General features: G+C 38.2%; 1 protein-coding gene across 1 annotated transcript in view; it reads left to right on the top strand.

Annotated features, from left to right (window-relative positions):
• LOC137395248 (sortilin-related receptor-like) overlaps positions 1–26,981 on the top strand; it is a 75,103-nt gene that overhangs the window by 18,341 nt on the left and 29,781 nt on the right. Inside the window, exons 21-30 of the mRNA XM_068082106.1 lie at positions 587–706; positions 4,922–5,038; positions 13,577–13,745; positions 13,837–13,952; positions 15,474–15,590; positions 16,126–16,269; positions 19,626–19,760; positions 20,628–20,871; positions 21,499–21,701; positions 22,385–22,536. Of these exons, the coding sequence (XP_067938207.1) occupies positions 587–706; positions 4,922–5,038; positions 13,577–13,745; positions 13,837–13,952; positions 15,474–15,590; positions 16,126–16,269; positions 19,626–19,760; positions 20,628–20,871; positions 21,499–21,701; positions 22,385–22,536 (1,517 nt within the window). The remainder of the gene's footprint in view (positions 1–586; positions 707–4,921; positions 5,039–13,576; positions 13,746–13,836; positions 13,953–15,473; positions 15,591–16,125; positions 16,270–19,625; positions 19,761–20,627; positions 20,872–21,498; positions 21,702–22,384; positions 22,537–26,981) is intronic.

The raw sequence follows: 26,981 nt of genomic DNA, 5'->3' as shown, positions 1-26,981 counted from the left end.
GCCTTCATCCCGCCTCTGCCTTTTACCCACCCCCTTTTCTCCACCCCCTTCTCCCCGTCCTCCTTTCTTCCCTCACCCCGCCCCCTCACCCCGCTCCTTCACCCCACCCTCTCACCCCGCCCTCTCACCCCACCTTCTCACCCCGCCTCCTCACCCCGCCCCCTCACCCCGCCCCTCCTCCCCTCTATGGCTATATTTTACTATAGCTATATTTTACTATAGTTATATCTTACTATAGCTATATCTTACCATAGCTATATCTTACCGTAGCTTTTTTTTCCATAGCTTTTTTTTTCCATAGCTTTTTTTTCCATAGCTTTTTTTATGGCTTTTTTTCATAGCCTTTTTTCCTAGCCTTTTTTCCATAGCTTTAATTTCATAGTTTTTTCCCCATAGTTTTTTCTTCCATAGCTTTTTTCCATAGCTTTTTCTCCCATAGCCTTTTTTCCCATAGCTACTTTTTAGAGCTTTTTTCTAGTAGGCCTAATATTTTGTTTTTTTTTCTAATGTCCTTTATCCAATTTATTTTTATAGTTTTTTTTTCCAATAGCTTTTTTCTATAGCTTTAACTGTGCTAATGTTTTAGATGCAGCAGTATGCCTCACCCACCAATTTCTCTGCAAGATCAATCAGAGATGCATAAGTGAGGACTGGATATGTGACGGAGATAATGACTGTGGCGATTATTCAGATGAGCAAGACTGTGGTGAGTTTAATCTGCTCATGAATAGAAGTGCGGTAGTTTATCGCTGGATGTGCTAGCTAAGTTGCTAAGTAAATAGCTTTGACTTGTGATTGGCAAAAAATCAGAATTCTATATGGATTTATAGCTGATCAACTGAAATCTATTTATTACTGTCAAGCTAAGCTCTTACCTGAAAACTCAAATGAATGAAACGGTATACTGGAAGGTAGAGAGTGACTTGTAGTTTTGGCCAATTCAAGACAAGCATACTCTAGGTTTTGGCAGCGGTACTTTCATATTAATGCCTATATACAGTCAAATTTTGATCTACCATCACTTCAAAATGGAGAGTTTTTGATATGCAATGCTAAATTTGAGCCAACATGGCATCTGAAGTTTCTTGGAGCTATTTTGTAAATAAACTTAGAAAGAGGATGAAAATTAAAAATTTACTGTTAACACAACAAATACAATCAAACTCGGATAACTCGCCCTCGGATAGCGCGAACACATGGTTAACTCGAACGGATTTGTTTGGTCTGTTGGAACTTGACATCATCGACTCAAACAATTTTTTGCCCAGCGGCTAACGAGACGGTTGTTATCAATTTAGAATATCACTTTATTCCAAGCCATAAAGATAAACATCAACTTTTAGCAGTTCTTAGGCTTTGTTATTACCATCATCGGCAAAATATTTTCGTTAACGACTTTTCCAAAGGTTTGCAAAAATCAAAATTTACTAAACATCCGCTTTGCGGTGGCCCTTTGAAAGCAAGCAAAAGCGAGGTAACCTTCGGATAAACTTCGGATAAAGTAAAATCGGCATAATTGGTTTTGGTTAAAACGCTCAGGAGAAAAAGATGTTTTTTCCTGAGCGAATTAACTGTGATCTAGTTTTGCCAATTTTAACCTAAGAACGTCCTGGCAGTCACATCACCTAAAACAACAAACAAATCTTAAGTGATAGAAAAATATCTATACTTTCTGATAAAATTTTTTAAAACTTTACATGAGAGGCCCTTTAACTTGCAACAAGCAATCTATGCTTTTGATTTATACCGTACAGGATGAAAATATCCGATGGATATAAAAATTCGCGATTTCGCGAGCAGTCAACTCCGCGAATTATTAAATTCCGTGAATAATTAGTTCTATTTTTTATCACAAGGGAGAATAACTACTGCATCAAATTGAAAACTAGTCGCTAGGCTAGTTTTTAATATAACTACTAAACGTAGGTGAGTTCCAAAACATTTTTAAAATCATTGCCTAGGCTTTGAGCTAACACCATTGCCAATGCATCACATTTATTTACAAAATTATTCAAGGTTGTCACGAGATAGGCAGAATGGCGTCATAGCGAAAATAGCCACTAGGCAGTACTAAACGTAGCCGAGTTCCAAAACTTCTTTAAAATCATTGCCGGGGTTCCGAGTTTTATTGCCATTGCAGCAAACTTTACAAAATTATTCAAGGTTTTTACAAGTAGTTCGGCATGGCTTCATCATCGCAAAACAGCTCTCTTAGTCTTTATACATTGAAATCAACTCCATCAATCTCGAATACCGAAGTTGAGGACGATCATGATTCTGATCTGGACATTATGGTATGTATTTGATGTGCTGTGCAGATACGTTTTTCCATTATTTACTGCATTAGTTAACTCTTTTGTTTAAAAAATGATCGCTTTCATTAAATACTTCAGCTATTGTTTTTGTACTTCCTTGACACTTGTTAAGATTTTTTTCTTTTTTGTGTTTACTGCAGATTGAGAATAAAACAACCTACTCCGATTACGAAAACTAGAGACAAGTAGTAATATTCATCAAGGCAGGAATATTGGCAAAGAAGCAACCAGTCAACCTAGACCCCTTCATTGACAACAACTCCTTGATATCGCTGCAGCAAACATGATTAAATTATATATTTTATTTCATGTATAGATATATTATAATTTATTACAAACTTGAGTGTACAAATAAAATTTTACAAACGATGAATGGAGTAAATATAAACAGTTTAGTCTATATTGCGGTTGTCTAGAGCAAAAAAATTAAACTGATACTCTTGATAAGTGAATACTAGCGTGTAATGGCGCTCTCTGACTAGTTATTTTGGTAATAGCAGCTCTACATCGCTGTTACTGTCTTGGGTAGATGTTAAAGACGATTCTCTTGCTACTACATGGCTGGTAAGGAAGTTATCATCAGAACTCTCCTCGTAGCTTACTATTGCAAAGTTCTGCCGGCTGGCCAAAGATTTGTGCTCGTAAAGGCGTTTTTGCTCTTTTTTTTAAATCAGATATATTCTTCTCGTAAGTAGCTGCGGTCACTTCTATCTGAATTTCCAGACTTCCCTGAATGATTCGTGATCTTCTAAAAATGACATACACCACCCTTGCAATCATTGTTCTTCCGTGTATGATGAAAAATCTCTCTCTCACACTAAAACAAATAATGAATTGGTAGGGATGGAAAACATGAATATTGCGTTTTACCGAAGAACCAAAGTAAGATTCAACTAATTTAGTAAATGTGAAAAACTCATTACTTACCACAAATTGTTGATTCATCAAAGGCCTCCAAATCTGTGAATATTCGTGAAAACTTCTGAACGCAACAAAGAATTTATAGCATAGTATGATCCACCCGTGGTTGTAAGCTAAATAGAAAACGGAACGCGCAATGCGCGCAGCCGCGCATGCGTGATGTTAACTCTATTGCTAGACGTAATAGAGTTAACTTTTCCTAGAGAGTGGCAGTTTTCATCCGCGAATAAATTCATCCGCGAATATGCATGAAAAGACAATTTTCGCGAAATATAACTCCGCGAATAAATTCATCCTGTACGGTATACAGTTTGTGTATGTACATGTATCTACTGATAAATATATGCACTTGTGACAGTGCTCTGATAACTCGAACGCTCTGATAACTCGAACACTTTTGCTCGGTCCCGTGAATTTTTGAGTTATCCGAGTTTGATCGAAGTACAAGTGAAGCCAGGTTAAAATATATTTAGTGTTAGTTAAGTGAGTTATGCGAGACCTTTTTATAACTCCATCAAACACCAAACTCGCACCTCCAGTTGCCTGCCTCTAAAGCAAGGTAACCATAAAAACCTTCTTTAAATTTCTTATTTCTATTTTCTAGTAATAATTTTATAATCATTTGGTTTTTTAATATAATCTTTTTTTTAATGTTAGTTCATATACATAGATTTTCATTATACGTTTGTATATTTGTACGTATTTGTTATATGTAATTACTTGAAGTACTTATCATTGTTTTTTGGGCTCTAAAGCAGATCGAACAAAATGCAATGTTTTCATAGAAGAAAATTTGCTGTAAGATAGGATAAATAGTACAAAGAGAATACCGGAATTGATATCGAGATTTCCATGAATGCACATCATTCAGACCACTTATTTGTTTATCTCCCTAATAAATCCACCTGATGCAGTGCCTAAATGGTTAAAGTTTGTCTTAATCTGAGCCTGTCAACTTGTTTGGCGCATCACTCGTTCACCTTCAGCAGTTGTATGTGGGCCAACTTGCTTTGGGTTTATGCTTCATGAAACTCCTAGTAATAGAAGAAATTGATCGCTGAATCATATACATGTGGATAAGGGAGTGACTCTAGTTGACTGATTTGCTTCTCACATTTGCTTCTCTTTGATATTCTTATAGAATGTATCCAAGAACATAATGAGAATATACTGAGTTTTTATTTATCGGTCAGGAGTTGTTAACAGAGTTATCTGCTCTTTAGTCTCCATGGTTAGTCTCCATGGTTCCGAATAGAATTGATAAGCTGTGCGCATGCTAGCTCTGCGCCTAGTAGTATTACTGGAGAACAAACTGGTGTTTGTACCAGGCCTGCATAGGTAGCTGCCGCATATAACAGTATAACCAATAAAAATGTTTCATAGTCATGTGCCAATGTGTGATGCCAAGATGCTGCCTAGGCAGGTGTTGTTGTAGACATTGAAGCTGTTACTCGTTTGACAGCGTTTTATAAGTGAAGCTTAGAGCTACTCTTATTTAGAAAGGTTGTCTGTTCATATTGACCCAAATGCAAACTGTGGCTGCATTTACATGCGAATACTAACAATCTCCGCTACACCCCTGTTTTCCAAATCTCTGCTCTAGCAATGTCGTCCTTGCTCCAGATCAGTTTTCATCATATTTATTTCATTCTCGTGCTCTGGTAGTGACTTTATCAATCATGCAGGTACGACTTGCAACAGCAACCAGTTCAGTTGCGAGAATGGCGGGTGTCTGCCACTATCCTACAGATGTGATGGAGAGTATGACTGCGGTATCGGGGACCAGAGTGATGAGCAGAACTGTAAGTGTCCCTCTGCCCTTCCTGCCTTGCAATATCGAATTGGTAATGAGACTGGCTTGCTTTGACCCTCGCTATACAATTTTAGTAGAAGGGTATAAAAACCTGTAACAATTATATAATACAAACCTGGTAAAAATCATCAAAATTTTATGTAAGTACCGTACATATTAAATATTAGTAACAAAATAATATATTAACCTTGGTAACTATAATTGTTACCTACAGTAACTTTAATGTGTTTAGTGGTTATGATCTGCAATAAACAGTAACATTACAATGCAGTACGTGCCATAGCGAGTTTTCACCTTCTATAACATAAACGTTGAATTTAACTTAAATGAATTTAGCTTACTAAACACATACTAAGCTAGGTTTTAGTATGTATTTTTAACTGTTTTACTGAACTTCATCTTTTTCATCACTAAAATTATATCACCTCCCGGTTTCTACCTCTTTGGCACAATTTTTTTTTAGCTGTTTCATTAAAACCTTTTTCAACCTAATTCGACGAGAACGCCTGAGCAATGCTGTTCTTGTAATGAAGTGGATTTTTGTTAGCAGTTTAAGGGAAGTTGTCTAATTCCTCCACTGTCTGTCTGAAGAGATCGCAACTCCAACTTTGCTACGAGTTTCTATAGGAAAAATATTACGTATCACTTTTCACACGAGGAATGCCGGACTAAGAAGAATCGGTCATCGTATCTCTTTCTGGTGTGGTGAGAAGGTTTTCGGCGAACAACATAACAGCATCTTTGTTATTGCAACGTGATAAGCTCACCAACAGCCAATTTTAATATCAGGTGAAAGTGTTGTTGAATTTGTATGGTGAAAAAGGATTTGTATGGCGAGGACAAGAAACCATCGTGTTCCACATCGTAAGGTGAAAAACAGGGACATGATAACTCAAGGGCGCACTGTATTTGTATAGTTAACACTCCCTATAACGTTAACTTATAACGTGAATTCAACTTAATGTAAAGAAAAGTTTTTACGTTGTATTACATGAGAAATTTTATATAACGTAAAGCATCAAGCGGGTACAAGTTCTCACATTCATTTAGAATAACGGAAGTCTCATAGCTAGCCTTAAAGTTGTTTTCCCTCCCGTCGCAGGGGAAAGATCATATGTATTTTTATTATATATACTAGCACCCTGGCAGTCTAGTGTGCCATGAGAGATTAATATTATATATACTAGTACTCTGGTAGTCTAGTGTGCCATGAGAGATCAATATTATATATACTAGTACTCTGGTAGTCTAGTGTGCCATGAGAGATCAATATTATATATACTAGTACTCTGGTAGTCTAGTGTGCCATGAGAGATCAATATTATATATACTATAAATTCCACTGTCATACAGCCCACGACCAAAGAGATGGCCAGAGATATTGGCAAAAAAAGAAAGGGTACTGATGGTTGAGAAATGCAATATTAGCAATCAAATGGCTCTGCAGTGCAATAGGATAACTGCAATGGTAGCTGTAATGTACTTACTGGGTGTGGGTGTTATTATATACAACAAACAGCAATAATGAATGGAAAAGATGTTTATATTTTCCCCCTGCAATAGGAGAAATGCAATATTGGCCAATATTAGAAGTAAAATGCACTGATATTCTTAGAATAATCAATTTTATTAATATAGTAATAATAGAAAACCAATACACAATTTTGTTTACATTTTAAAACGTGATAGGTAGCAATATCGAGAAGTTGTGGTATTTATATAGGTTTTTAGAAAATTTATTTAAAAAGTGTTTGGTCATGACAAACAACAACAATGAAAGGAAAATATTACACGTTTATATCTCTCCCTTGCAATAGGAGAAATGCAATGTTGGCCAATATTATAAGTAAAATGCACTGATATTATTAAAATAACCAATATTGTTAATATAGTAATACAGCAATAATAGAAAACCTATGAGCGTTCACGCGTCTGGAAGATTTCTGCAAACTGCAGCAAAATAAAAGCTGTTATAAAAGTGTTATAAAGCTGTAGGCCTAATTTACTGTAATGTATGTAATTCAACAACAATAAAGAAATATGTTTATTATAACTCTGAAATGTAAAATTAGAAGTAAAATGGCAAGCTACTGTGTACTATACACAGTTTGAAAGTTGGTTGCGTTGAATGTAGAATGGTTTTGATAAGCGATCTTTAACAGAAAGCGAGTAGGAGCATTCACGCGTATAAAACTGTAGCAAAATAAAAAATGTTCTCGTCATGAAGGGGCGTTGTAGTTCGGCCCTAGCTTGTACATAAGTTGTAAAGAATTTTGGCTAACGTTTCAAATAATGAAACCTTCGGTGATTGGACAAAAAACACAGGCTGATAAACTGTGTACCACAATTTCATACCTCTAAATCGGTCTACGCCTCAAACGGTCTACGTTTATTACAGAAACCTTCGAATAAATTCGATTACAAGTAAAAAATGCCATAGACTGATGAAATGAGCACGGTTTTCTCGTGAAATACGCACTACTAAATAGTTCTACAATCGGTCGCACGGCTTTATTGGCATTTCAATTTTCGGTCTTAACTTTTATTAAACCGAGCTTTTCAAGCTTTTTGTGGCAATTTTCGTTCAATTTAATCTGTCTATTTGTGTATAATCCGATCAGATGGGTAAGTTTTAAGATATTATCGAAGGTTTACAAAGACTTGGTAACATATTTAAATAGGTTTAAATGTGTTTTGTATTGTTATTATACTTTAACGACTTTACATTCCGATGCTTAAATTTGTTGATGAAATTTCTTGACGAGGGTTCGTCTCATTGTTGATGAATAATTTTCGTAAGTTGTGTGCACATGCATTTATCATAAAAACTCCCACACTTCCGCTCCGCTCGTGTGGTCGTGGGACTAGCACCCTGGCAGTCTAGTGTGCCATGAGAGATCAATATTATATATACTAGTACTCTGGTAGTCTAGTGTGCCATGAGAGATCAATATTATATATACTAGTACTCTGGTAGTCTAGTGTGCTATGAGAGATCAATATTATATATACTAGCACCCTGGCAGTCTAGTGTGCCATGAGAGAGATCGCCTTGTGCCCCGATAATGCAAAGAGAAAAAGTATGTGCGCAATTATTCAGAAATACTTAAAGGCGGTTGATTGGTGCAGATGTTAGAATCAGCCTACTAATCTGAATGTCACGTGTTGGAGTCTCGTTAAAATCAATCTTTTATCCTAATCTCGAACTTTTGCTTCGGAAAAATGGATGGACAGACAGACACCGCTCTTACGATAGTATATATACAGTGAAACATGGATAACTCGCCCTCGGATATAGCGAACACATGGTTAACTCAACTGGATTTGCTTGGTCCGTTCCCACGCAATGATAATTGGCTCTATATAACTCGAATTCAACACTGTTATAACGAACTGTTTTTTGCCCAACGGCTAACGAAACGGTTGCTATCGCTTTAGAAAATCACTTTATTCCAAGCCATAGAGGTAAACCTCAACTTTTCGTAATTCATAAGTGTCGTTATTACCTCCATCGGCAAAATATTTTTGTCAACGACTGTTCTAAAGGTTTGGTGAAATTTGATTTATACTGCTATACGATGAATAGAACGGGCTAGCCGGGTCACGGGCGCAAGGATTTTCGCCACGCACATACAAAACAAAAACAATATGCTGTGGCGAAAATCCTTGAGTGCGTGACCCGGCTAGTCCGTGACGAATAGTTTTCCGACGTTGATTCCGTGTTGAATTAACGTCGGAATGTTGAATGTTTAAAATGTCTTAAGAATTGTTGTAGTCAAACGTACACGTTGTCTTAGCTAAAAAAAACTATTCATCGTTTGACCTAAACACAAAATACGTGTGTACATTCAATAAGTATCCATTCAAAAAGCGTGAGTGATATACAATGTACCGTAAAACCTCGTCAAACTTTTAATTGAACTGCCTCGGAGTGTTGCTCTTAACGAATCCCAGGTAAAGTAAGGTAATCTTTCCATAAACTTCAAGAAAGATCGGCAAAATTGATCGTGGGTAAAACGCTCAAAAGAAAAAGATGTCTTTTCTTTGAGCATTTCAGCAACGATCAAGTTTTGCCAATGTCAATCTAAAGAACGTCCTGGCAATAACATCACCTCAAACAACAAACCAATCTCAAGTAATAGAAAAATCTCTATACTTTTTGATAAAAACGTTTTAAACTTTACATTAGAAGCATTTAATTTGAAACAAGCCATTTGTGCTTTTGATTTATATTATAGTTTGTATATGTTCATGTATCTACTAATAAATAAGTAAATACATGGACTTGTGACAGTGCTCTGATAACTTGAACACTCTGATAATTCGAACACTTTTGCTCGGTCCCTTGAAGTTTGAGTTATCCGAGTTTCACTGTATATTTTAACTTTGTTTTAGACATACACAATTTTACGATTGCTAGTATCTATCGCTAGTATCTATCGCTAGTATCTATCGCTAGTAACTATCGCTAGTAACTATCGCTAGTATCTATCGCTATTATCTATCGCTAGTAACTATCGCTAGTATCTATCGCTAGTAACTATCGCGAGTAACTATCGCGAGTAACTATCGCTAGTAACTATCGCTAGTATCTATCGCTAGTAATTATCACTAGTAACTATTGCTAGTATCTATCGCTAGTATCTATCGCCAGTAACTATCGCCAGTAACTATCGCCAGTAACTATCGCCAGTAACTATCGCCAGTAACTATCGCCAGTAACTATCGCCAGTAACTATCGCCAGTAACTATCGCCAGTAACTATCGCCAGTAACTATCGCCAGTAACTATCGCCAGTAACTATCGCCAGTAACTATCGCCAGTAACTATCGCCAGTATCTATCGCTAGTATCTATCGCCAGTATCTATCGCCAGTATCTATCGCTAGTATCTATCTCTAGTATCTATCGCTAGTAACTATCGCTAGTAACTATCGCTAGTAACTATCTCTAGTATCTATCGCTAGTATCTATCGCTAGTATCTATCGCTAGTATCTATCGCTAGTATCTATCGCTAGTATCTATCGCTAGTATCTATCGCTAGTATCTATCGCTAGTAACTATCGCTAGTAACTATCGCTAGTATCTATCGCTATTATCTATCGCTAGTAACTATCGCTAGTATCTATCGCTAGTAACTATCGCGAGTAACTATCGCGAGTAACTATCGCGAGTAACTATCGCTAGTAACTATCGCTAGTATCTATCGCTAGTAATTATCGCTAGTAACTATCGCTAGTATCTATCGCTAGTATCTATCGCCAGTAACTATCGCCAGTAACTATCGCCAGTAACTATCGCCAGTAACTATCGCCAGTAACTATCGCCAGTAACTATCGCCAGTAACTATCGCCAGTAACTATCGCCAGTAACTATCGCCAGTAACTATCGCTAGTAACTATCGCTAGTAACTATCGCCAGTAACTATCGCCAGTAACTATCGCCAGTAACTATCGCCAGTAACTATCGCCAGTAACTATCGCCAGTAACTATCGCCAGTAACTATCGCCAGTAACTATCGCCAGTAACTATCGCCAGTAACTATCGCCAGTAACTATCGCCAGTAACTATCGCCAGTAACTATCGCGAGTAACTATCGCGAGTAACTATCGCGAGTAACTATCGCTAGTAACTATCGCTAGTAACTATCGCTAGTAACTATCGCTAGTAACTATCGCTAGTAACTATCGCCAGTAACTATCGCCAGTAACTATCGCCAGTAACTATCGCCAGTAACTATCGCCAGTAACTATCGCCAGTAACTATCGCCAGTAACTATCGCCAGTAACTATCGCCAGTAACTATCGCCAGTATCTATCGCTAGTAACTATCGCGAGTAACTATCGCGAGTAACTATCGCGAGTAACTATCGCGAGTATCTATCGCTAGTATCTATCGCTAGTATCTATCGCTAGTATCTATCGCTAGTATCTATCGCTAGTATCTATCGCTAGTATCTATCGCCAGTATCTATCGCCAGTAACTATCGCCAGTAACTATCGCCAGTAACTATCGCCAGTAACTATCGCCAGTATCTATCGCTAGTAACTATCGCGAGTAACTATCGCGAGTAACTATCGCGAGTAACTATCGCGAGTATCTATCGCTAGTATCTATCGCTAGTATCTATCGCTAGTATCTATCGCTAGTATCTATCGCTAGTATCTATCGCCAGTATCTATCGCCAGTATCTATCGCCAGTAACTATCGCCAGTAACTATCGCCAGTAACTATCGCCAGTAACTATCGCTAGTATCTATCGCTAGTAACTATCGCTAGTAACTATCGCTAGTAACTATCGCTAGTAACTATCGCTAGTAACTATCGCTAGTAACTATCGCTAGTAACTATCGCTAGTATCTATCGCCAGTAACTATCGCCAGTAACTATCGCCAGTAACTATCGCTAGTATCTATCGCTAGTATCTATCGCTAGTAACTATCGCCAGTAACTATCGCCAGTAACTATCGCCAGTAACTATCGCCAGTAACTATCGCCAGTAACTATCGCCAGTAACTATCGCCAGTAACTATCGCCAGTAACTATCGCCAGTAACTATCGCCAGTAACTATCGCCAGTAACTATCGCCAGTAACTATCGCCAGTAACTATCGCCAGTAACTATCGCCAGTAACTATCGCCAGTAACTATCGCCAGTAACTATCGCCAGTATCTATCGCTAGTATCTATCGCCAGTATCTATCGCCAGTATCTATCGCTAGTATCTATCGCTAGTATCTATCTCTAGTATCTATCGCTAGTAACTATCGCTAGTAACTATCGCTAGTAACTATCTCTAGTATCTATCGCTAGTATCTATCGCTAGTATCTATCGCTAGTATCTATCGCTAGTATCTATCGCTAGTATCTATCGCTAGTATCTATCGCTAGTATCTATCGCTAGTAACTATCGCTAGTAACTATCGCTAGTATCTATCGCTATTATCTATCGCTAGTAACTATCGCTAGTATCTATCGCTAGTAACTATCGCGAGTAACTATCGCGAGTAACTATCGCGAGTAACTATCGCTAGTAACTATCGCTAGTATCTATCGCTAGTAATTATCGCTAGTAACTATCGCTAGTATCTATCGCTAGTATCTATCGCCAGTAACTATCGCCAGTAACTATCGCCAGTAACTATCGCCAGTAACTATCGCCAGTAACTATCGCCAGTAACTATCGCCAGTAACTATCGCCAGTAACTATCGCCAGTAACTATCGCCAGTAACTATCGCTAGTAACTATCGCTAGTAACTATCGCCAGTAACTATCGCCAGTAACTATCGCCAGTAACTATCGCCAGTAACTATCGCCAGTAACTATCGCCAGTAACTATCGCCAGTAACTATCGCCAGTAACTATCGCCAGTAACTATCGCCAGTAACTATCGCCAGTAACTATCGCGAGTAACTATCGCGAGTAACTATCGCGAGTAACTATCGCTAGTAACTATCGCTAGTAACTATCGCTAGTAACTATCGCTAGTAACTATCGCTAGTAACTATCGCCAGTAACTATCGCCAGTAACTATCGCCAGTAACTATCGCCAGTAACTATCGCCAGTAACTATCGCCAGTAACTATCGCCAGTAACTATCGCCAGTAACTATCGCCAGTATCTATCGCTAGTAACTATCGCGAGTAACTATCGCGAGTAACTATCGCGAGTAACTATCGCGAGTATCTATCGCTAGTATCTATCGCTAGTATCTATCGCTAGTATCTATCGCTAGTATCTATCGCTAGTATCTATCGCTAGTATCTATCGCCAGTATCTATCGCCAGTAACTATCGCCAGTAACTATCGCCAGTAACTATCGCCAGTAACTATCGCCAGTAACTATCGCCAGTATCTATCGCTAGTAACTATCGCGAGTAACTATCGCGAGTAACTATCGCGAGTAACTATCGCGAGTATCTATCGCTAGTATCTATCGCTAGTATCTATCGCTAGTATCTATCGCTAGTATCTATCGCTAGTATCTATCGCTAGTATCTATCGCCAGTATCTATCGCCAGTAACTATCGCCAGTAACTATCGCCAGTAACTATCGCCAGTAACTATCGCTAGTATCTATCGCTAGTAACTATCGCTAGTAACTATCGCTAGTAACTATCGCTAGTAACTATCGCTAGTAACTATCGCTAGTAACTATCGCTAGTAACTATCGCTAGTATCTATCGCCAGTAACTATCGCCAGTAACTATCGCCAGTAACTATCGCTAGTATCTATCGCTAGTATCTATCGCTAGTAACTATCGCCAGTAACTATCGCCAGTAACTATCGCCAGTAACTATCGCCAGTAACTATAGCTAGTAACTATCGCTAGTATCTATCGCTAGTAACTATCGCTAGTAACTATCGCTAGTAACTATCGCCAGTATCTATCGCTAGTAACTATCGCTAGTAACTATCGCTAGTAACAATCGCTATTAGCTCATAGTTTATGAATAAACTTTTGTTGTTAATGGGTTGTAGATATTAGGCCTTCATCTCATGTCATCTGTTCCTGTTTTGTTATAGGTGATTCAGGCCGCAACACAACATGTGACTCAACACAGTTCAAGTGTAACTCTACCCAATATGATATGGTTTGCATTCCTAAATCCTGGCAGTGTGATGGTGTTGAAGACTGTGATTTAGGATCAGATGAAGTTGGCTGCAACAGCACTTGCCCGAATTACCAGTTCAAGTATGTTTACTTCGCTTGCTCTGCCACACTTACAGCTTTTCGCTTGGTCCCATCTCTGTATGAACATCGTTTATCATCATGTATTTGTCAGGTGCCTTAACAGTAACCGTTGCATTCCACGTGGCTGGCTCTGCGACTATGACAATGACTGTGGAGATTTTAGCGATGAAAGGAATTGCACTTACACTACCTCTGTCTGGACTCCGGGTAAGCTGTTGACATGACGCAACAATTTTAAATCTGTTCACTAGCGGATCTCTTGACTCTCAAGGACATTTAATACATGGCTGTATCATTTTGATGAACCACCATAAAACTGTTGTTTGACTTAGTTTGAAGACTTGACACATTCTCGACGCATGTTCCTGTTATTCCAGTTTCAGTTAAATTTAGTCGCTTTTCCATTTTCTTTCTTGTTACTCTTTAAATTCGAAACCCTGTTTTTAGTGCAGTTATTCATTGTATTTGAATGACTGAACTGGTACATTAGGTACACTTAGATAGCCCAATCTATATGGGTATATATTTCTCAAAGTATGTGTCTATGTGGATCTGTCATTCCGGCTATTGCTATAACGTTCGCTGATTATTTTACCGATGTGGCCACGCGTTACGATGCCCCTGTTAAGAAATATTTTTCGTGAGGTTCGGTTACTACATCTGGGGTCAAGGCCTATTCTTTTCGTGCGGACAATTATATTGTCTCCGTATCATTGTATTCAAAGTTTTGATGGATAGCTTCTTGTGGAACAGTAATCTTTTTTATGCACACACACACACTTCTATGCAAGATTTATTATTATTAGTTCTACATATTCAGGGTTTTTATTTCGTTTTCTCAATTCGTATTAATTGTATCATTATCAAATCATATTTTATTGTAATCGTAGCAAAACTGACTTAATTTAGCTATTACTTACTAATTATTTCACATTTACATCTAAACCTTTTTATAGTCGTTTTATTTTTTTCAAATTTATTTGACCTACACAAAACATTTTCCTCATGACATGAAGTTTAAAAGTTGTTTGACAAAGTTGGAAAACCTATACAGTTGTTTTTATTTTCTCTCTTAATTTATTTTAATTACATAAAACACTTTTTTCATGATATGTAGTTTGAAAGTTAGAATGGTAAATGTTGTTATATGGTAAATACAAATCAATTTTCTGACCAAACACTTTTTTATTACCCGGGAAACGCCGGGTAGCGCTGCTAGTACAATATATGCAACAGAAATTTTGATTTAGGCATTAAGTTGAATCATTTAATTTATTTTTATGGTTGTTGGTTGAAAGGCCATATTTAATAGTGACAATTGGTGTGCGTATTTATCTCAAATTACATCTACCATTAATTTACTTGATTTTGTTTGACATGTTTCCTTGCGAAAAGATAGCTTCATTAAGCTCTGATATACCAAGTAAAAATTAATAATTCATATCAGATATGTTTCCTCGCTAAAAGATAGCTTCATTAAGCTCTGATATACCAAGTAAAAATTAATAATTCATATCAGATATGTTTCCTTGCTAAAAACATTATAGTTTCATTAAGCTCTGATATACCAAGTAGCAATTGTTAATCCATAATTTACATGGAAGCTTTTTTTACTCTGCTCACACAGGCTCTGGCTAACCATGATTTCTGATTCATAATTTTGATCGTTTTTACTGAATACAAGGAGATTCAGAATACATTAGATCAGTGTGAAACTTTTCTTTTTAGTCTCTACTACTCCAAGAACTGACTGCATTTGCAACACTTCACAAGGAGGATGTGTGACTTTTGATGCCTACTGCGATGGTTTTCGTGACTGTCCAAATGGTGAAGATGAATGGGCTTGTAAGTATCTCCTTGCCTTGTAAACCATTCAAATAAATAATAAATAATAGAGGCAACCATCTGCCGATTTATTCTTTTTAAATTTTTTGCTTAAAGGATTTTTTCAAATTACCTTTTTGTTTGCATGAATACAAACAGTTATATCCTATTTCTTCACTCTAACTAAACCAATGCCAAAATTGTTATTATATTAGTTGTATAGTAGCCGGAGTTATCCTCCATTGTCTCATGTGCTGGTATTATATTAGTTGTATAGTAGCCGGAGTTATCCTCCATTGTCTCATGTGCTGTTATTATATTAGTTGTATAGTAGCCGGAGTTATCCTCCATTGTCTCTTGTGCTGGTATTATATTAGTTGTATAGTAGCCGGAGTTATCCTCCATTGTCTCATGTGCTGGTATTATATTAGTTGTATAGTAGCCGGAGTTATCCTCTATTGTCTCATGTGCTGTTATTATATTAGTTGTATAGTAGCCGGAGTTATCCTCCATTGTCTCATGTGCTGGTTTAAATAAGATGATGAAAACCTTTTAGGCTCCTTGACCACCACAGAGGCGCCAAGACGGAGTACTACTACTTGCAACGGGTTTCATTGTTCAGATGGGACATGCTTACCTCCGCACAAGGTCTGTGACAACCATGCTGACTGCCAGCCTTTTTGGGAAGACGAACTGAACTGTAAGTTTGAAGCGGACACCTGGTTGTTACTGTGAGTCTGTAGTTCTAATCAAGGATACTATAGGGGAAGATCACAAGTGATCACAGTGCATTCAGTAGCACATTTGAAGCGGTCACCGAAAGAAGCCTCACCAGTGCAAATGATTTCAATCTTTGTTGTTTATCATCTTTTGCACCAACATTTCAGTTACTTACTGATATCTGACAGGGCTATTACCGATGAAAGGTCAACTAGCTGATATACATGACAGGGCTATTAGCTGATATATTGCAGGTCTACTAGCTGATATATGACAGGTCTACTAGCTGATATATGACAGGTCTACTAGCTGATATATGGCAGGTCTACTAGGTGATATATGACAGGTCTACTAGCTGATATATGACAGGTCTACTAGCTGATATATTGCAGGTCTACTAGCTGATATATGACAGGTCTACTAGCTGATATATGACAGGTCTACTAGCTGATATATGGCAGGTCTACTAGGTGATATATGACAGGTCTACTAGCTGATATATGGCAGGTCTACCAGGTGATATATGACAGGTCTACTAGCTGATATATGATAGGCCTTCTAGCTAGTATATGGCAGGCCTACTAGCTGATATATGAACGTTTTTAGCTCATATATGATATACATGTATTTCTTTCCTGTTTGGTGATGCTACGCTGTTGGGTTGGAGCTAACCATTTTCATAGAACCAATCTATTTCCGAGTGATGAGAATTTTTGAGTGAGTCTTAAACTGGTTAACGCTTGATTACTATTTCGGTTAGTATTTTGTATATTATAATTTTGTTTTTTGGATATAGTTTAGTGTTTTGCATTTGACATTTTAGATAAAGTTGTATAACAACTTTGTTTTACTTATATGTTACTAACTGTAGTATTTATTATCCTACAAGAACTTTTCATAGAATGTTGCCCTGGAATATGCTCAAGGTTTGTTAACTAATTGAATTGCCTTTGGCATTGATATTAAAAGAGATGTAACGGTCTATGTGACGTCTATGTCTATGGTCTATGTGACGTCTCCTACACAAATTCTAATGCTAAAAACGCATTTCTTTAAAGGTTGAACTGCAGCAAAATTCACATTACAGTTATTTGGTATCAAAAAATTCACCATGTCTTACTCTGTTGTGTTGTAGGTGCAAAATATGTAGAAACGTGATTACAAACTCTTAAAAGCTCAAAAACGAACAGTTAATCGCCGTCATCACGACACTGCCGTAGATTAGAATCTCTTTTCAAAACGGCTCAAATGGATCTACTTGAACAAGATGGCTTCTGTTTACACTTTCATGCAACCTCATTCATTGAAAAATTTTCACAAATATACTTCACACATTTAATAACACCATATTTATTGTTCTTACGCGTCTATCTCATCATCAATGTAATGCTGTCATTTTGAGCACTGATATCTCAAAACCTACCGTGGAAATTTCGTTTAATATTTTAACCTTAGCTTAATGGAGTGCATATCATCCTCTGATAAACATGACAAGCATGTTGCTCACCTGTGATAGTAGAAAAATGCTGCAGAAATTATTTGCCCTGTTTGGCAAGAAGTATGGGTCACATGATCAGATTACGACTAGACGATTAGACCAAGCCGAAACAAAACTGTAAATTGGCGAGCATCTATAGTTGGTAAGGGCTCTTCGGTAAAACTCGAAGTGTTAGTCATAAACTAGTGCTACGAGAAGTTTTATGTTGAGCCTTTTATTGGCCTTTTAATTCATGTGAGAACATCACGTGTCAAAACAATAACCAAATGGATTGACTGCGTCAGAGAAATAAACTGATTCCGATCTACGGCGGTTTTGTGATGGCGGCGATTAACGGGGTTCGTTTTTGAGCTTTTAAGAGCTTGTAATCACATTTCCACATATTTTGCACCTGCAACACAGCAGAGTAAGACATGGTGAATCTTTTGATATCAAATAACTGTAATGTATATTTTGTTGCAAGTCAACCTTTAACATGATCATATGCATGCATACTCATTGAGTGTTACTTATCGTAACGGAATGCAATGCGCACAAATTGCAGATCAGCTTATTGTTAGGGAAGTTGACTCATAATAATTTACCAATTGAACCTATTCTCTCTTATACATGCATTTAATCCAATCTGTTTACAGTCAAACCTCTACATGCATTTAATCCAATCTGTTTACAGTCAAGCCTCAACATGCATTTAATCCAATCTGTTTACAGTCAAACCTCAACATGCATTTAATCCAAGCTGTTTACCGTCAAACCTCTACATGCATTTAATCCAAGCTGTTTACAGTCAAACCTCAACATGCATTTAATCCAAGCTGTTTACAGTCAAACCTCAACATGCATTTAATCCAAACTGTTTACAGTCAAACCTCTACATGCATTTAATCCAATCTGTTTACAGTTAAACCTCTCATGCATTTAATCCAATCTGTTTACAGTCAAACCTCAAACCATAACTGCCACGAACAACTTTTATCGTATTTACTAGGTAAATCAGACACACTGATTCCGATTTTGTAATCAAAATAAAGATTAGGCCACTAACTTTCAGAGTAATGAAGGATTTTTTATAGCGTTTTAATATCGGTCTCGAAAACAACACGATCGGCATAACAAGCTCCGCCCATAAATACGTGACGTAACCTAGCTTTTTAGGAACAGAAGTTACGTAGGGATGTTTAGACCGATTTAGAATAATAGAGATGGGTGTTTTAAAATCCATTAATGTCTAAATTCAGCCTTAAAAATAATATCAGTTTTTTCTGAAAGGTAGATAAGCTATTTAGCATTGCATATTTAAAAAGCGCGATAACAACGCTAGCTTGTGATAAAACCGCGCTTTTTGAGCTCATTTTTCTCGGCGTCCAGCCCATTTAAATGTCATGTAACAAGCTGCGAGCAATTTTAAATAGTTTATATCCCTTTCATAAAAAACTGAAATTATTTTACAGGCTGGATTTAGATAATAATGGGTTTTAAGACACCCATCTCTATTATTCTAAATCGGACTAAACATTCCTAACTTCCGTTTCTGAAAAAGCTAGGTTTCGTCACATATTTATGGGCGGAGCTTGTAATGCCGATTGTGTTGTTTTCGAAACGGATATTGAAACGGTTTAAAAAAGCCTAAATGACTTTGAAGGTTAGTGGACTAATCTTTATTTTGAGTACAAAATCGGAATCGGCGCGTCTGATTTACCTAGTAAACATGATAAAAGTTGTTCGTGACAGTTATGGTTCAACATGCATTTAATCCAATCTGTTTACAGCCAAACTTCTACATGCATTTAATCCAAGTGTCTGAAATTTACAATAATGTGGAATTGGTTTGCTAACAGGTGATTGCACAGATGGAAGGATACCGTGTGCTGCTAGTAGAAGGCAGTGTATATATGCGAGTCAAGTGTGTGATGGTTTGAGTCAGTGTTTTGGAGGAACAGACGAGCTCTATTGTAACACTAATTCTACAACAGGTAAGTCATACTAAGACATACTCCGCTGTCTTTAGAATTACCCTACTATCTTGTGAAATACCTCACTATCTTGTGAAGTACCCCATTATTTTGTGAAGTACCCCACTCTCTTGTAAAGTACCCCACTATTTGGTGAAGTGCCCCCCTGTTTTGTGAATTACCCCACTATCTCGTGAAGTACTCTACTATCTTGTGAAGTACTCTACTATCTTTTGAAGTACTCTACTATCTTGTGAAGTACCCCACTATCTTGTGAAGTACTCTACTATTTTGTGAATTACCCCACTATCTTGTGAAATAACCCACTATCTTTTGAAGTACCCCACTATCTTGTGAAGTACTCTACTATTTTGTGAAGTACTCCACCATCTTGTGAAGTACCCCACCATCTTGTGAAGTACCCCACCATCTTGTGAAGTACTCCACTATTTTGTGAAGTACCCCACTATTTTGTGACGTACCCCACTATCTTGTGAAGTACCCCTACTATCTTGTGAAATACCCCACTATCTTGTAAAGTACCCCACTATCTTGTAAAGTACCCCACTATCTTGTGAAGTACCCCCACTATCTTGTGAAGTACCCCACTATCTTGTGAAGTGCCCCACTATCTCGTGAAGTACTCCACTATCTCGTGAAGTACCCCACTATCTTTTGAAGTACCCCACTATCTTTTGAAGTACCCCACTATCTTGTGAAGTACCCCACTATCTTGTGAAGTACCCCACTATCTTATGAAGTGCCCACCATGCATGATCATGCAATTGGAACTTAGTGATAATGTAGTATTTTATAAGAAGGTCAGTGAGGCTTTTAGAGTTTGAAAACTGCACCATAATTTCCTTGGCAAAACTTATTGCTTTGTAGCCCAACCACCTGATTGCCACAACCAGTTTCAATGTGTGGAGAGTGGAGTTTGCATAGCCAAGAAAAAGGAGTGCGATGGTCGATATGATTGCCCTGATGGCTCGGATGAATCGACAACGCATTGCAACTCTAACATATCTGTCTCACATCTTCAAATAGTCTCTAAGAATGCGACTACTGCCAGTTTCTCATGGAGTGTTAGTAGTCATGTGACCGCCCATGTGATATATGTCGTAGAATACATGTAAGTCTGTTAAAATTCAACGTCGCTCTATTCATTTGAGCCAGAAATAGCCTTCTGTAAGAGTTCTTTAAATTTGAAAACACGGAATTTAAAATTTGACTTTTGCTATGGTGCCAAGTCAAATGACAGTTGTGTGTACACTAAGTTTATTCCAATAATTTAATGTTTTTACAATCATCTGTCAGCATTGAATTGTTTTTGTCATGTGATAATTCCCTGCCAATCATATTTTTTCATAATGTCATGTTTGCATTGTTCAAACTAATGTTCTTTGTTGAATTCTTCCTTTTTTGGTTTATTTAAATTTGTGTATAAAATGCTACCTGCTGATTTGAGTAGAAGTAGGCCTACATGTATGAGCACTTGAGACTTCTTAATGAAAGCATAGTAACTGTTTAACCTAGGTGCTTCATTTCCAATCGTAGCCCGTGTAACCAAAATCATACCTAACCTGAGGCTACTTTTGACCTTGCAGACAGTGTACCAGTCGGTACACATGTTCATTGCTAGACAAATGGGTGCCATAGGAGTGATGTTGGGATGGCTGCCAAGTGATCACTCAGCCATTCTGTTCGTTTCGGATCAGATTTATCAAAGCGCGTGTAAACTTGAAAATGCATGTTGCAGCCTGGTAGTTGACATTCAAAACAGTGACGTGAATGGCACTGCGTGGGCATTTGGTGTGAACTCAACAAAATTGAGTGCGACGGTATCCAAACTCGAACCTTATACTAACTATCAGTTCAGAGTAAGAGCTTCCATCAGCAATGGACAGTACAATTCAGAGAGTGCACCATCAAACATTGTCCGACTCAGCACACTTCAATCTCGTGAGTGAATCTAAGTAATTCTCACTCAGTCTTTATTAATTACTTTGTATATGTAATTTTCCTGGGCTAAGCCCGAATTACGCCTAATATGTTACTGCTTATTATATTAGTAATACATTACTGTTAGCAGAATATAAGTTTAGACTATACAGACAATTAGGTCGAGTTTTTTTCCTGCTAATGAGTTTTTTGCTGTTGAATTGTGATAAGCTATGTTAATCGCTATAAAACATCCTGGTCACATGATATCTTACATCCTGGTCACATGATATCTTACATCCTGGTCACACGATATCTTACATCCTGGTCACACGATATCTTACATCCTGGTCACATGATATCTTACATCCTGGTCACATAATATCTTACATCCTGGTCACATGATATCTTACATCCTGGTCACATAATATCTTACATCCTGGTCACATGATATCTTACATCCTGGTCACATGATATCTTAATCAGAAGTATTTAATCTATTACTGTCAGTTTGATCTCAGTCAATGTAACGATGTTCATTCTTTTATAACAAGTTGATCTCTTATAAGATGGCTGCATTCAGTCATTCTGAATGTGTCCATGTTCGCATCCGAACTGTTGTTCATCTGAAAATTAGATGTGATGTCTTGCATTATAGCTATATAATTAGCAGAAAGGGGTTGAAAATCTGTTGTTTTTTGCAGCTCCGGGTATTGTGGGCCGCATTGCCATCCGTGTGGATGACAGTGTAGAGATTGTAGATGGACCCACTCATTGGCTCCTCTCCTGGCAATATCCCCAACATCCTTATGGGATCATCACTCGTTACCAGTATAACATTTCAATCGGACATTTGGTGAGTGATTAAATGTGACTCTATTTGCGACTGTCAACTGTTCAGTGGTCAAGGAATGCTGTCTAAATGCACTTAGCATTTTCTTAAAAGTAGCTCATGATTGGCTGACACTAAGGTCTCTGCTAGTTTTCTTTAAAAGACTAGCGGTATGTCCGGCGTGGCACAGGTATTAAAATCAGCTTATAAACAATGAGAGGTAGTGTAGTTGCCTGCCGTTAGCCTGGCATATTGCCAATGGCTAGTTTGGGTAAGCTTACTAATAAGAGCCAATTACTTGCTCTCACGGGAGAGCAAGCATAAATTTAGAAGAGCAGTAGCGTATTCTCACCCACATAGCGACATATATCGCCCGATGATTCCATCAATCTCATATAGTTACTTGAGAAGATATTTGCCTGGTGAACGGGAGGCTTTGAGATCAAATCTTATGCGATACGGATTCTTCATTCCAATATTTTAATAGCTATAGCTGGACAAAATGAAATACACACACACAGACTTTAAGGTTTACATTTATATTAGCGGAATGCTCGGCATTGCCCAGGTAATAAAAGTCTTTGCACAGAACATTTATTTTTATTTAACAAATAACAACTGTTACCATTCTAACTTTTCCAACTTCATATCATGAGAAAAGTGTTTTATGCAGCATAAACAAATTAAGAAAAAAAATCAACTGTAAAGGTTTTAAAACTTTGTCAGACAACTGTAACTTTCAAACTTCATATTATGAAATAAATGTTTTGCGTAGGTGAGATAAATTAAGAAACAAAATAAAACAAATATAAAAGTGTTTAAATGTAAATGTGAAATAATTAGCAATTTATAGCTAAATTACAATAAACGCTGCTTTGGTAATGATACAATTAATATAAACTGAGAAAACAAAATAAAAAATCTGAATATGTTAAATTAATAATAACAATTCGTGCATAAAAATGCAAGTATATAAAAAGGGTTACTGTTCCAGCTGAAGCTATCCATCAAAACGTTGAGTACGACGATGCTGGTACCTCTCGACACTGGTACAGATGTAAAATTGGGATATCGAACTGTCTTTCTCTCACCGAACGGTGAGAGAAAGGAGAGTCTAATCTTACTCGAGATAGTACAATTGTTCGCTTGGAATGTGTTGACCTTCACCGTGATTTAGCAATTAAACCTCATGAAACCTCATGTTTTGTGTTTCACGATGTGCATCGTGTTTCATAGAGTTAATAAAGTTCATAGTTTCAATTAATATGTCATTTTAGATGTTAAAATGGAAAAGGGTGTACACACCACATAGTAAAAGCAGCGAAGTGTATGAGCTTCTGTGGTCTTATGGTTAGAGAATTGGATTGCAGACCTGTGGTCGCAATATTCATGATTTCAAGTCCAGCAAAATGCGAAATTTTAATACCAAAGTTTTAATGGCTATAACTGGGCTTACTGCAGGACAGATGACTGAAAGATGACAAACTTTGAAAAAATATACGTATATATAGAATATAGATAGATGCAAACACGGGTGAGATCGTTTTTGTTACTTTTATCCAACGTATAGCTAGCTGTAATAACTATGGAATGTGGCAGGCTATTTAATGAGGATCCATTTCAGTGAGACTGATGTAGTGAGACCGATGTAGTGAGACTGATCTAGTGAGACTGATGTAGTGAGACTGATGTAGCGAGACTGATGTAGCGAGACTGATGTAGCGAGACTGATGTAGCGAGACTGATGTAGCGAGACTGATGTAGCGAGACTGATGTAGCGAGACTGATGTAGCGAGACTGATGTAGCGAGACTGATGTAGCGAGACTGATGTAGCGAGACTGATGTAGCGAGACTGATGTAGCGAGACTGATGTAGCGAGACTGATGTAGCGAGACTGATGTAGCGAGACTGATGTAGCGAGACTGATGTAGCGAGACTGATGTAGCGAGACTGATGTAGCGAGACTGATGTAGCGAGACTGATGCAGCGAGACTGATGTAGCGAGACTGATGTAGCGAGACTGATGTAGCGAGACTGATGTAGCGAGACTGATGTAGCGAGACTGATGTAGCGAGACTGATGTAGCGAGACTGATGTAGCGAGACTGATCTAGCGAGACTGATGTAGCGAGACTGATGTAGCGAGACTGATGTAGCGAGACTGATGTAGCCAGACTGATGTAGCGAGACTGATGTAGCGAGACTGATGTAGCGAGACTGATCTAGCGAGACTGATGTAGTGAGACTGATGTAGTGAGACTGATGTAGTGAGACTGATGTAGCGAGACTGATGTAGCGAGACCGATGTAGTGAGACCGATCTAGTGAGACCGATGTAGCGAGACTGATGTAGTTAGACTGATGTAGTGAGACTGATGTAGTAAGACTGATGTAGTGAGACTGATGTAGTGAGACTGATGTAGTGGGACTGATGTAGTTAGACTGATGTAGTGAGACTGATGTAGTTAGACTGATGTAGTGAGACCGATGTAGTTAGACCGATGTAGTTAGACTGATGTAGTGAGACCGATGTAGTTAGACTGATGTAGTGAGACTGATGTAGTGAGACTGATGTAGTGAGACCGATGTAGTGAGACCGATGTAGTGAGACTGATTTAGTGAGACTGATGTAGTCAGACTGATGTAGTGAGACTGTTGTAGTGAGACTGATGTAGTGAGACTGATGTAGTTAGACTGATGTAGTTAGACTGGTGTAGTGAGACTGATGTAGTTAGACTGATGTAGTGAGACTGATGTAGTGAGACCGATGTAGTTAGACTGATGTAGTGAGACTGATGTAGCGAGACTGATGTAGCGAGACTGATGTAGTTAGACTGATGTAGTTAGACTGATGTAGTGAGACCGATGTAGTGAGACTGATGTAGTGAGACTGATGTAGTGAGACTGATGTAGTGAGACTGATGTAGTGAGACTGATGTAGTTAGACTGATGTAGTTAGACTGATGTAGTGAGACCGATGTAGTGAGACCGATGTAGTGAGACCGATGTAGTTAGACTGATGTAGTGAGACTGATGTAGTGAGACTGATGTAGTGAGACTGATGTAGTTAGACTGATGTAGTGAGACTGATGTAGTGAGACTGATGTAGTGAGACCGATGTAGTGAGACCGATGTAGTGAGACCGATGTAGTGAGACCGATGTAGTGAGACTGATGTAGTGAGACTGATGTAGTGAGACTGATGTAGCGAGACTGATGTAGCGAGACTGATGTAGTGAGACTGATGTAGTGAGACTGATGTAGTGAGACTGATGTAGTTAGACTGATGTGGTGAGACTGATGTAGCGGGTCTGATGTAGTGAGACTGATGTAGTGAGACATGTAGTGAGACCGATGTAGTGAGACCGATGTAGTGAGACCGATGTAGTGAGACCGATGTAGTGAGACCGATGTAGTGAGACTGATCTAGTGAGACTGATGTAGTGAGACTGATGTAGTGAGACTGATGTAGTGAGACTGATGTAGCGAGACTGATGTAGTGAGACTGATGTAGTGAGACTGATGTAGTGAGGCTGATGTAGTGAGACTGATGTAGTTAGACTGATCTAGTGAGACTGATGTAGTTAGACTGATGTAGTTAGACTGATGTAGTGAGACTGATGTAGTGAGACTGATGTAGCGGGACTGATGTAGCGAGACTGATGTAGTGAGACCGATGTAGTGAGACCGATGTAGTTAGACTGATGTAGTGAGACTGATGTAGTTAGACTGATGTAGTGAGACTGATGTAGTGAGACTGATGTAGTTAGACTGATGTAGTTAGACCGATGTAGTTAGACCGATGTAGTGAGACCGATGTAGTTAGACCGATGTAGTGAGACTGATGTAGTGAGACTGATGTAGTGAGACTGATGTAGTTAGACTGATGTAGTGAGACTGATGTAGTGAGACCGATGTAGTGAGACCGATGTAGTGAGACCGATGTAGTGAGACCGATGTAGTGAGACCGATGTAGTGAGACCGATCTAGTGAGACTGATGTAGTGAGACTGATGTAGTGAGACTGATGTAGTGAGACTGATGTAGCGAGACTGATGTAGCGAGACTGATGTAGCGAGACTGATGTAGCGAGACTGATGTAGTGAGACTGATGTAGTGAGACTGATGTAGTTAGACTGATGTAGTGAGACTGATGTAGTGAGACTGATGTAGTTAGACTGATGTGGTGAGACTGATGTAGCGGGACTGATGTAGTGAGACTGATGTAGCGAGACTGATGTAGTGAGACCGATGTAGTGAGACCGATGTAGCGAGACTGATGTAGCGAGACTGATGTAGCGAGACTGATGTAGCGAGACTGATGTAGCGAGGCTGATGTAGCGAGACTGATGTAGTGAGACTGATGTAGTTAGACTGATGTAGTGAGACTGATGTAGTTAGACTGATGTAGTGAGACTGATTTAGTTAGACCGATGTAGTGAGACCGATGTAGTTGTACCGTTGTAGTCAGA

Source organism: Watersipora subatra, chromosome 1, assembly GCF_963576615.1.
Source record: "Watersipora subatra chromosome 1, tzWatSuba1.1, whole genome shotgun sequence".
NCBI classification, from domain to species: domain Eukaryota; kingdom Metazoa; phylum Bryozoa; class Gymnolaemata; order Cheilostomatida; family Watersiporidae; genus Watersipora; species Watersipora subatra.
This window is presented reverse-complemented; position numbering and strand designations above follow the sequence as displayed.